The sequence below is a fragment of the Arachis ipaensis genome, chromosome B10, assembly GCF_000816755.2.
Source record: "Arachis ipaensis cultivar K30076 chromosome B10, Araip1.1, whole genome shotgun sequence".
Lineage (NCBI taxonomy): Eukaryota > Viridiplantae > Streptophyta > Magnoliopsida > Fabales > Fabaceae > Arachis > Arachis ipaensis.
The window spans coordinates 59563948-59577239 of NC_029794.2; the positions used below are offsets into that span (position 1 = coordinate 59563948).

Sequence of the window (13292 nt, forward strand, 5' to 3'; positions counted from 1 at the left end):
TGCAGAGGCTATTTGTGGAGTTGAACGCCAGTTTTTGTGCCAGTTTGGGTGTTCAACTTTGGTTTTGGATCCTTTTCTGGCGCTGGACGCTAGATTTGGGTAGAAAGCTGGCGTTGAACGCCTGTTTACGTCGTCAATTCTTGGCCAAAGTATAGACTATTATATATTGCTGGAAAGCCCTGGATGTCGACTTTCCAACGCAATTAGAAGCGCGCCATTTCGAGTTTTGTAGCTCCAGAAAATCCACTTTGAGTGCAGGGAGGTCAGAATCCAACAGTATCAGCAGTCCTTTTTCAACCTCTGAATCTGATTTCTGCTCAAGTCCCTCAATTTCCGCCAGAAAATACCTGAAATCACAGAAAAACACACAAACTCATAGTAAAGTCCAGAAATGTGAATTTAACACAAAATCTATTAAAAACATCCCTAAAAGTAACTAGATCCTACTAAAAACATACTAAAAACAATGTCAAAAAGCGTATAAATTATCCGCTCATCAGACATAAAATTTCGTTAGTCAGGGTAATTGAGGTTTCTGTGGCTCCAGGGCTAGAATCATAGAGCTTCATTCTCTAATCCGGAAGATCCGACCTTGTCTGTGGCGTTTTGAGTAGGATCATCAGAGATTGAATTGCGTGAGCTTCACCTTCTTCCAGATTGAACTAGCATGGCTGGTGTTTGGTTTGGATAGAGGAGATTAATGACTACGACCCATGGCTTAATCACTTACAGCCTTGCCGTTAAATGAATCACTTGTCTTTAAAGTAGTAAGCAAGAAGTAGTAATCCGGAAGAACAAGCATCTCCGAGGCCTTAACTGATCTCATACTATTGTTTTGACGTCAATTCTTTATTCCTTTTGTTATTATTTTGTTTATGCACCTACAACAACAACAATCAACTTTTCATTTGCCTGACTAAGTGATAAACCCCATTTGTAGGGTTTATCTTGTGCTTGATTTAGGGGATTTTATAACCTTTTACCCACATTTATTCAATGAAATAGCATGGTTTTATAAATTCTCCTTTAATTGTGCTTAAGAGTGAAAACATTTTTTTTAGGTCTTAAAATAGCTAAATTTAATTTTCCTTGATTCCATTAGGTGCCTTGATATGTTTGCTAAGTGAATTCAGGTTTAGGAGGCAAAGATTGGATCAAGGGAATGAAGGAAAAGCATGTGAAAATGGAGAACTCATGAAGAAATGAAGGAATTGCAAAAGCTATCAAGCCGACCTCTTCGCACTTAATCGACCATAACTTGAGCTACAGAGGTCCAAATGACACGGTTCCAGTTGCGTTAGAAAGCTAACATCCGGGGATTCGAAATGATATAAGATTTGCCATAGTTGCACTGCGTACAAGGGTGCGCACATGCACGCGTGTCGACGGTTGCACATGATTCACTTAATGCAACTCGTGGCCAGCGATTTCTAGTGCATTTGGGCCCAATCCAACTCATTTCTGATGCTATTTAACCCAAGGATTGAAGAGGGATGGGACATCTAGGTAGTTAGTGAGTTTTTATTTTAGTTTTATCATGCTTTAGTTAGTTTCTAGAGAGAGAAGCTCTCTCTTCTCTCTAGAATTAGGAGTAGGTTAGATCTAGATTAGGAATTCTTAGATCTAGGTTAATTTCATGCTTAGATTTACTTTTCCTTTGCAATTTCTTCTTCTTCTACATCTCTTCTCTCTAGTTTAGCATTTAATTCTTGTAATTCTCTACTTTTATGTTGATGCACTTTTGTTCTTTCCTTTTCCTTTTAATGCAATTTATGTTTTCATGTTCCTTTATTGTTCATTTGATTTGTTGTTGTTTAAATTCCTTGCAATTGAGTAGAGTAGATTTACTTTTCTTGCAATTTTACTATCTTTCCTTTTGTGCCTTCCAAGTGTTTGATAAAATGCTTGGTTGGATTTTAGAGTAGAATTTTATGCTCTTGGCTTGGGAAGGTAACTTAGGAACTCTTGAGTTACTAATGTCCAAGTAATTGATGATTGGGAGCCATTAACTCTAGATCTTACTAATTGATTTGGTGGAGAACTAGGACTTATGGACTTGGATTGATATAGCTCACTTGAATTTTCTCTACTATTAGTTAGGGGATGACTTAGTGGGATTGATCCTTGCCAATTCTCATGTTGAGGTTAGTGACAAGGATAGAGATCCTTGACCACAAACCTTTGCCAAGACCTTTTTAGTTGTTAGTTTATTTTCATTGCCATTTACATTTCATGTCTCTTATCCCAAAAACTCTAAAACATACCTCATAACCAATAACAAGGACACTTTATTGCAATTCCTAGGGAGAACAACCCGAGGTTGCAATACTTTGGTTTATAAATTTAGGGGTTTGTTTTAGTGACAAACAATCTTTTGTATGAAAGGATTATTTGTTGGTTTAGAAACTATACTTGCAACGAGAATTCATTTGTGAATTCTAAACCGTCAAAAAATCCGATCATCACTAAGATCTGTAGGATAACCACAGCTTGCTCAATCCGACAATCCTTGTGGGATTCGAACCTCACTCACCTGAGGTATTAATGGGATGACCCGGTGCACTTGCCGGTTCAGTTGTGTGAGTTTTATTTTCCTGCACCAAGCGCGCTTATTAGAGAACATTTGGTCAACATATTTGTTAACTGTAAAACGGAGTAGAGCAGAGCAATTGTTTTATAAATTAACTGTAAGGTATTATTAATAAAACAAGAGAGAGTAGAGCAAAGAAGCCACGACCACAAGGAGCAAGAGAGTAGAATAATATTACAGCTATTACCTCCAAGCTCCAATTGTTCAATTTGTTCAGAATAGATTAAATTGATCAAAATAGGTGAAAAAGCCCTAACAGAGTAGATGAAATTGATCGGAATCTGGATTATGGAAGAGTACCTGCTTGAGAAATTGATGAAGACGACTGCGACAGTGCCAAGATACCAGAAGACGAAGGCGATGGCGCCGCGAGCTAAAGATGAAGACGACGGTTACGGCACAGAAGACAACACGACGGTGATGGCGCAGAAGACAACGACGATGGTGCCGAGATCTCAAAGATGAAGGCGGCGGCGCAGCGAACTCAGTCGACGATGAAAACCCTACGAGGAGAGGAGCTTCTGGCGGTGGTTACATTGGTAACTATGTGAGAAGAAGAGAGTGTTGTGGCCTTGTAGGTGAATTAGGGTTAGAGAGGATAGATTAATTTAGTAATAATTTTGTTTTATTTAAATTAGCGACAGATTTTGCGACCGATTAGTTTTAATAGTATTTTTTATTGGTCACAAATTCGGTTGCTAAGGATTAAATTTTCAACCAATATAGTAACCACGATTTTGTGACCGAATTAGCAACCAAATTTTTCCACCCTATTTATTATATCGGTTGCAAAATTGGTCGCTAAATAGCGACTGATTTTGCAACCAATTGCTTTAAATAAGTATTTATATTTGGTTGCTAAACCGGTCGTTACCTCAATTATTAGCAACCGATTTAGCAAAAACTGGCTTAGTGACCGAATTAGCGACCAACCATTTTTAGCTTCTTTTTTTATTGGTTGCAAAATCAGTCGCTAAATCAAAAAATAGTGACCGATTTTGTGACCAACAATCCCAAGCGTTACTTCCTCAATTCGGTTGCCAATTCAGTCGCTAAGTTAAAAAATAGTGACTATTTTAGCGATCAACTTTATGTTACTTGATAAACTCCTTTTTTAGGGTTTATCTTGTGTTTAATTTAGAGGATTTTTATCAACTTTTCTCATATTTATTCACTAAAATAGCATGGTTTTATAATTCTCTCTAAATTGTGCTTAATGATTGAAAACATGCTTTTTAGACTTTAAAATTGATAAAATTAATTCACCTTAATTCCATTCCATGCCTTGATATGTTTGTTGAGTGATTTCAGATTCATAAGGCAAGAATTGGATGGAAAAAGTGAAGAGAAAAGCATGTAAAGTGGAGAATTCATGAAGAAATGAGGATTTGCGGAATTTATGGCGTCGCGTGTACGTGGCCCACGCGTGCGCGTGGGAAGAAAATCTGCCAACCGACGCGTACGCGTGACAAGCGGCACGTGACCAACTTAAAGGCAATACGCTGGGGGCGATTTCTGAGCCATCCAGGCTCAAATCCAACTCATTTCTGAAGCTATTTGATGCAGAATTCAAGAGGGAACAAGGGAGGAGAAATTAGTGTAGCTTAGGACCATGTTTTAGGGTAGTTTTCTAGAATTAGGGTAGAATTAGGCCAAACTCTCTTAGATTTAGGTTTTAATTCTTGTTTTCATCTAGTGTTTCTTGCTTTTTATCATTCTAGCACTTTAATTCTCTTAGTTTTACTTGTTAATTTCTCACTTGTGACACTTTTAGTTTTATGAACTCTTGTTAACTTTGATTTTCTTTAATGCAATTTGATGCTTTATGTTTCTTTCTTGCTTGTTTGAGTTGTTATTGTCATTTTCTTGCATTGGGTTGTTGTAGAATTTATTATTTCTTGCAATTTTACTATGCTTTCCTTTTGTGCCTTTCAAGTGTTTTGACAAAATGCTTGGGTTAGTTTTAGAGTAATTTTTTAGCATTCTTGGCTTGGAAAGAGAAATTGGGCAATCTTGAGTCATTAATACCCAATTTAGATTGGTGATCTAGAGTGATTAGTTAGTCTTGTTGGATTATGATTAACTAGGCTTATTTGACTTTCTCCTGATGTTGGAAATAACGAAATAGGATTAGCTCTTGGTAACTATTGTGTTATAATTAATAACTAGGATAGAAGGTCTTGATTCTCAATTCTTGCCATAAATGCCTATTTTTATTAATTGTTATCTTTAGCTGTTGATTTATTTTCTTGTCATTTAAATTTCTTGCCATTTAAATTCTTGCTTCTTTATCCGCAAACCCCCTTGAATCTCATAACCAATAATTAAGCACTCGATTGTAATTTTAGCGACCGATTTAGCGACTGATTTTTTTCTAGTCCTAGAAATCCTATATCGGTAGTTAAATCAGTCGCTATTAGTAATCACTTTTTTCAGTCACTAAAATCAGTCGCTATTCTAATAATTTCTTGCAATGGGACCTCGTTCGTAACACAAGCCAAATAGAATTTGAAGGAGATAAACTTTGTAACTTGAATATTGCAAAAAATTTAACACTAACACTTGAAACTGAAAAAACTTAAAAAAGAAGGAAGAGTTTCTCTTTTTAAAACTACTCTAAAGCTTAAAACTAAAACTAACCTAAAACAAGTTAAGAGTATATATTCAAATAGGTCGCTAAGAAATTTCGCATTAGATGTTTTCATCCTCCCCCACCCTCCACCAAAAAAATTTATTATGTTGAGATCTCTGAACTTTATAAAAAGAACATATATTGATTCTTTTGTCATAATTTAGAGAATTTATTGTTCAAGTGAAAACAATACATCTAACTAACGTAAAGATTTATATACCTTACTTTTATAAAGTTTAGGGAACTCAATGTAATAAATTTTTCTTAGAAACCAATACATCTTATGCAGAAGTTTTTAGGAACCTAATTTGACATATACTCATAAGTTAACGATTGAGTGCCCCTATGTCCTTTGTAAATTAAACATAGAGCATCGGTGAGATACTTCTTATTTCTTATTTGACACAACTGAAATTAAAGACAGAGCAGTTAAACAAGATCACCAAACCAAGCTTTCATATAAACACGAATGGTGATCCCTAACATCTAAGTTTATCCTACTGAATTAGTAGTTAGTCCTAAATGGCTTGTAAACTTTTACATCGTCGATGATCCCAGCAACAGAACCTGCTGCAGCTGTCACACTAACTATAAGGCAAGCAAAACTAAGCATGTATAAGCATACCCATCTTGTGCTCCACTTTGGTATTCTCTTCTGAACAATGTACATCTCCACCGGAAAATACACTGTTATGGGCCAAAATCCAATGGCTCCAAGAAGCCCCACAATGTCATTGAAAAATGGAAGTAGCATTGATAAAAGAGTTGTTATGATGACAAAAATTGTCCTCCACACCAATCTGAAGAGATTGAGTTTATACGGATGGTACCCTGGGATCGGTATTTTAATTTCTTTGTTGACGAAATCACTGTTTGGGAATCTATCCGTGGCCGTTTTCTCTATGAATGAGAAAAGGGGCTGGCAGTACACTTGGTATGCGCCAACAAGGTGGACAACAATGGCAGCATTGGCTACGTCAAGCAGCCAAAACGGATTGTAGAATCCGAATCCAGTGAGAAGGTTTCCGGGGCTCGAGTCTCCGAAAGCAGCGTATCCAAAGCAGCCGCATAGCATGTAGAAAAAGGTTGTGACTACTACACTAATGAAAGTAGCCTTCTTCATTGTTGTGGACTCTTTTGGAGGAGATTTGACAGTATCCTGTTTCATTAACACCCACCATATAGACTTCAATTTAAACGTTGAAACTTGTCACTTTAATGTAACAAGATTTAGTGAAAAGGAAAGCGTACCTCAATTTCTATCAGGATCATTGAGTATGAGTAAGCAAAGGCTATGTCGCCAAGTGCTTGGAAGGTTCTCCAAATTTTTCTACTCTCACTCACAGTCCCAACAGTTATGCCGGTTAGGCTTCCTCTTACTCTCTTGTTTTCTGTTGCATGTCCAATTCAAGTCAAATTCTTGCCAATGAATGAAATACACAATAGCGAAGTACCGAATTACGCATAACAAACATGTTGCTGAATTTCTTTTAAAAGGTTTGAATTTTTGCTTTCACATGAAAAATATTATCACCTGTATAATTTTCTTATAGACAAACTTTGCTATTTTATCCAAATCAATTATATGCATCACATAACCTACTAATCCAATTTACTGAGTCGATGCTTATACACGTTAGTTAACCTGATCCAATTAAAATTTATAGAGCAATTTAACACGTGAATCTTTAGAAATTAGATCGAAAATTTATCCCTTTTTTGCTTAATTGAATAGAATCATACCTACGACTTTACCAACACCCAAACCCAGTCCAATTATCGAGTAAGTGAAGGACATGACAGCAGCTACAATGGAAAGCCACCATAACTGATCGAAGTCTGGAATTTGGGAGAGGATAATTTCCGCAACACCAAACGTAATCATGTACACATTGCTATTCATGTGGCACGGATCCTTCCCACCGCTACTGTGGAAGCAATTAGACCTTTGGACTGCCCTGTTTCATCATCAACAACCAACCCAAAAACACATCCAATTACGGCATATTTCTTGCATTGCTTTGCAAAAATAAAAAAAAGACAAATGCTAATATTATGATTTTTTGTCCGTCCTTGGCTAATAATAATTTGCATTCATATTTACAAAAATTTTACACACAAAAATCATATAATTTATATTTATATTTACTAAAATTTGTAAATATGAATCAATATAGTTTACACTTATATTTTTTAGAATTTATACACATAAATTAATAAAATTAATTTACTAAAGACAATTTAATATTTATATTACTTAAGTAATGATAAAGGTGGAAACTCAGGTGTAGTCGACTTCACGTGAAGTTGATAACTGAGAGCCGTTAAAAGATTTGATTGATTTGACTAAATTTTCATCTAATAGCTCTCAATTATCAATTTCACCTAAAGTCAACTTAAACATACTAAAAATTAGTAGCATGGGGAGTTTCCCTAATAACAAAAAGAAGTCTTTCAAATATTTCACATTATTCATAGCTAATTTCAATGTCACTCACATCATGCTTATGGAAGCTGCTACTGTGTACCCAACGGCAACGCCAAAAAGGTTAGCATACTGAATACAACCGCAAATCTTGACCTTAAAGCCACCTGCATATGTTCAAACAGCACCACCCAAGATTGAAAATTCAAAAGTATACTTTTATTTTTTATATGTTTCAAAGATGAAATAGGCTAAAATTGATTAGAATAAACCACTGCGAAATACCTAAAATATTCTAGGTCGGATAAAATAGTTGCTAACAAGCCAGCCTCCAAAGATTACAAAAATTTGACAAAGCTTAGTAAATGTGATCTAAAGATCATGTAGTTTGTCAAAGTTCACAAAAAATAAAATTTGAACCATTTTGTTGGAATAAATATCTTATACAGGAATGCTACATGACCAAGTCAAGTTCAACTACATTGCTTCAATAACTTAAGTATTGATAATAAAAAAAATTTGTTAAAAAAATAATACGTTATAAAAGAAAAAATACATGGTTAGATTTACTATAAAAATAATTTGTTCATCTAACATTTCTTTATCATTTATAATTAACTTGATTTGGGTTTAGGTTTTAATTCGAGTTGGACTATTCTGGTTATCCAGTTACCCATACCAGTTTCCAGCCCCAAAAAAATTGCTTTGGTGAATTGAATCTGGTGGCATAACATACCAAGAATTGATCTAACAGCATCCATGTATGTGTGGTTTCTCTTTCCATTAACTGGGTCACCGGTACGGTAACAAACAGATAGAAGAGTGGAAGTGTAGTAGGTAACAAGAGAGAAGAGAATCATCGCAGCAGGACCAGCAACCCAACCAAGCTGAGCTATAGCCCAAGACAAGGACAACACCCCAGCGCCAATAACCGCCGTTATTATGTGCGCACTTGCAGTCCACACAGTACCTGTTATAGTTTTTCAAGCACAAAAATGTTAAACTCATAATCATCTGTCACTAACACGAAGATGGTTCAAAAACGAATTAAAAAAAATGCAGGAGGAGTGCTGTTCAGGAAATATTTTTCATTTTTTAAAATCTAAAGGTTAAACCATCATCTTAACATCTAAAAAGTTGAACTTAATATTTAAAGAAAATGTAAAATCAGTCTGCTAACTACAGAAAGAAACCGAGAAACAAAGAAAATTATGTGAAGACTAAAACTATGAGATTAATTTTTTTTTTCTTTTCATTCCTTAATACTCCATTTATGGGTTTGGTTCACATTGGAATCCGAAGGGAAGATTTTGAAGAGTAAACTAAATTCGATTGTACTCCTAAATCCTTTTTTTTCCCTTGGAAAATTCCAACTCAGAAATGCATTATTGGATAGATAAGAAAATTTTTAGTGGAGTTCAGAGCATGTAAGTTTACCAGTTCGTTTGTGGCGGCCGTCCTCATCAAAGAACTTGGAATCTCTGTGTTCATACCCTTCAACGGAGACATCAAATGCTTGTGGTTGTTGTTGTTGGAGGTGGTGGTTGCCGCTAGCTACGTCCTCAACCATCTTATTTGTGTGAGACAGAGAGTTAGGCTTTCAGAGTGAATGATTATATTGCAGATTATATCTCAGAGTGTGTGCACTCTGCTAAAGCGAAATTACTAGGTGACAAAATTCAATACACAGAATATAAGGAAGATATTTCCATCTCATTAATGTTTTAACATTTAAAAAAAAAAAATGTTAAGTGGCTCCGATATGATGGGTTGAAGGTTTTTTGTGCTGAGCTCCCACTTCGAATCACCCAAAAGTTGGGAGAGTGTGATAGAATTTGCCCTGAAAAGGCTGTCACAAAAAAAAAAATAATAAATAGAAGTGAGAGATAAAGTCACGAGTTGAGGAGAGATCCTCTGTGGTTGGTAGTCAAGGAAAAAGGAATAAGGAAAAATAAGTAGAATAAAAACGTTTATTAAGTTTACTTTCGGTCTTCGTAGAGTCTTTAAATTCGTATGAATTGAATTCGGGAACTGAAATGGTGGGGCTATGCAATGGATTGGACAGACTGTGTCGGTATAAATAACCGGTTAACCATATATAATTGGTTCAATAAAATAGAAAAATATTTCACACTCAAATTACTTTTTAAATTTTATCTTTAGAATAATCATCCGTATATCTAAATATCTAAAGAATTGAATATTTAGCTATTGTTAATTGTGTATGAGTAAACTGAATAAAAAAAAAACAACTATCTAATTAAGAATTAACATAATCATCTGCATACCAATTGAATTGAACATCTGCATGTTATTAATAACTACTTAAACAAAGCAGCTGCATAAGTGAAGGACTAACCATCCGCATATCTAGTGAATATCTGGCTTATTATCCATGGTGACTACGTGTGAATGAGAGAAATTGTCACTAGTGAATGACGATGGGACATCACAAAACGATTCATCCAAGTTGGACTCCATTTATGTGCATGTGACGGTTATGCACATATGAAAATGTAGCAACATATGGTGCTGGACGTCGACAACGGAGCGCAAACGGCGCTAGGAGAGACTGGGCGACGTCAGCAGGAGGCTGGGCAGTGTCGGCAGGAGGCTGGGTGGTGTCGGACCGGAGAGCGAAAAAGTGTAGTGGCGCCGGAGTGATTCTGCGGAGTGAAAATCCCAAATGAAGATTGAAGAATGGGAGGTTAGCGTAGTATTGGAAGTAACTGTGCCAATTTGTAATTTGGTTTAATTGCAAATCCTTATTTTTTAAAATTCAATAACTGAAATTACAAATAATTAATTAATAATCTGATTTATGATTTTAATTATAATTTTCTTTTTTACTCCATGTTTCATATTGTTTAGTATTTTTATTATTTTCTTATATTTTTTCGGATAAAAATTATTTTTGTACTCTTATCTATGTTGATTACTATGCAGGGGTGTTCACAAATTTAGGTGAAACCAGATTCATTTTAGTCTAAACTTGACTTTAAATTATGATCTGGCCAATTTTTTAGACTCTTCTTCAATTTTAGGCCGAATAAAATCTTAACTGTACGAATCGATCTTATATAAGGTTTAAATTTAAGTCAAAAACTAGAAATTGAAGATGAATATAAATTCACCTTGTAGATAATAAAACTAAAGAAAGTTAAAAGTAATTTTTCACTTTATTGCAAGAAGATCTTAGACATTAATATATCTATAGATAAAATTTTATCTCGAACCAATAAAAGGTAACGTTCTATTATGTTGTTCTTAGTTTAATTGTTAGTACTAAAATTGAAGATAGCTAGATAAGTTGTTGTGTAAATATTAATAACTTGTTGGTTGCTGCGTAAATGTTAATAACTCGTTAATAGTTAGAATATTACTACTTGTTAATAGTTAGATAAGTTTACTTTTTGTTAAGAATTCTACTACTTTTGAACTGCATATTTGATTTTGCTTAGTTGGTGCATATATGTTACAACTCCACATGTTATTTATTTATTTTACTTGTTGATTAAATATAGCAACTAATTTTTCTAGTATAAATTATTTGAGCTGGTGACTAATGTTAGAACTCTACACTTCTATGCATTATTTGAGTTACTTTTTAATAGTTAGATCTCTAATTAAATTTGTGTTTAATTACTTGCTGTTAAGGGCTGTTGTCAGCATTAAAAAAGGTGATGTTGCATGTTCATCATCGAAATTATGTCAGGTACATATGAAAAAACTTCACGAACAAGTATAAGTGCACGTATGTGTAGAACATTTTTACTAAATGCACCACTGATGCCGAATTCCAAGCAAATATGAAGAAATTGAAAAGCATTAACGAAAATGCATGAAGTTACTTTGCAAAATTTGATCCAGCTTGTTAAACCAAAGTTCACTTCAGTCATGGCCTATTTTCTTGTGTTTTTATGGTTTTAGGTAAAATTTAGAGTAGTTTGGAGAAGCTTGGAGTAAGAAACAAAAATTCTGTCAACTCCCCCTGGGTGCTGAACGCCTAAACTGCCGTTCAATGCCAGTAGGGACATGAAGTCAGAAGTGTGCACTCCCATCTGGGCGTTCAACGTCCAATCCAGCTTGCTGTCCGTTTCACACAACAATTGGGCACACTTATTAGTCTTATCATATATTATATTTGTAATCTTTAATTTAAAATAATATCTTTTAGGTTTAGCATTTATTATTAGGTTAGTATTTAAGGAGAAGATCACTTAGGTTTATTAGATCTTCCTCCCCTGCACTTTTGAGAACCCTATTTTTTCTGTAAGTTATGAGCAACTAAACCTCTTGGTTAAGGTTAGGAATTCTGTTTATTTCTGTGGATTAATATTATTACTTTTCTATTTTAATACATGTTTGATTCAATTATAAGGTGTGTCTCGTTCTTAATCTAATGAAACTGGGTGGAACAGAAGACCCTTTTTTCTATATGAGTTCTGGTGATACTCTGACCAAGGTTGCCTGAACTACAGCTTGAGAACACACCTCTTAGACGGCTAATCCACAATCTGTTGGGACATAGGAACATCGATTAGGGCCTTCGTGGTATAAACTAGTTTTCTGAACTTCACCCTCTAATTCGAATTGAATGATCACGGAAGTGGCGTTTGATGAGAATCAGAGAAGATTAAATTGCTAAGGAATTAGGGTTTAATCACTCACAGTTTGCCATAGAATGAATCATTCATTGTTAAAATAGTTAGCAAGAAGTTTTAATCCGGAAAGATAAATATCTCCGAGACTTTAACTGTTTTCTTATATTGATTTTATACTAACCTTTTATTGCATTTCCTATTTATCTGTCTTATGCGTTTTCAACAACAACTCCCTTTACTATTCGCCTGACTAAACCCAGCAAGATAACTATTACTTGCTCAATCCGACAATCCTGGTGGGATCGACCCTCACTCACCTGACGTATTACTTGGATGACTTGGTGCACTCGCCGGTAAAGTTGTGCGAGTTCTGATTTTGCCTACCAAGTTTTTGGCACCGTTGCCAGGGATTGTTTGTGATTGACAACTACCGATTGTCTTGTTGCTTAGATTAGGTTTTTATTAGTTTTTAATTATTTTCTTTTTCTTTTAAGTTTCAAATTTTTGCTTTTTTATTTTTCTCTATTTTTGATTTTTCCCTTATTTATTTTCTCTTATTTTCTGATTTTAAGTTTGGTGTCCCGTTAGTGATTTTTTTTAGTTTAATTAATTTTCCTTTTAATTTTCGAATCCTATCTTGTTTATCTTTCTTGATTTTCGATCTTTATCGTATTTATCTTTTTCTTGATTTTCGAAATTTTATTTCAGTTACTTTATTTTTAATTTAATTTCAAATTTTAAGTTTGATGTTTCTTTAATTTTTCTTTTTCTTTCTTTTTGAAATTCGAAAACTTTTGAACCCCTTTCTTTCAAATTTTTGAAAATTTTTAAACTAAATCTTCCATCTTTATTTTCGAATCTTTTTATTAATTGCTTACTTTATCTTACTTTATTTCTTTTAGGATATCTCACTGGGAGTCCTCTATACTCTGACATAGAGACTCCCACTTTTTCTTTTTTTCTTGTTGTTTATGAATAGAAACAAGGATAAAGAACCCCTTCTTGATCTTGATCCTGAACCTAAGAGGACCTTAAGGCGGT

General features: G+C 34.5%; 1 protein-coding gene across 3 annotated transcripts; it reads right to left on the reverse strand.

Annotated features, from left to right (window-relative positions):
- LOC107623965 (amino acid permease 3) lies at positions 5461-9688 on the reverse strand. 3 transcript variants are annotated; one of them, XM_021113327.1, is made up of 7 exons: positions 9631-9688; positions 9085-9496; positions 8327-8617; positions 7721-7814; positions 6966-7180; positions 6474-6613; positions 5461-6381 (listed from the first exon to the last, which is right to left on the reverse strand). In XM_021113327.1, the coding sequence occupies exons 2-7, from the start codon at positions 9215-9217 to the stop codon at positions 5728-5730; spliced, it is 1527 nt and encodes a 508-aa protein (XP_020968986.1). In that variant the 5' UTR covers positions 9218-9496; positions 9631-9688; the 3' UTR covers positions 5461-5727. The 3 variants fall into 3 exon arrangements, with proteins under 3 accessions (XP_020968986.1, XP_020968985.1, XP_016181864.1); XM_021113326.1 differs by having other exon boundaries at positions 9085-9682; XM_016326378.2 differs by having other exon boundaries at positions 8384-8617; positions 9085-9680.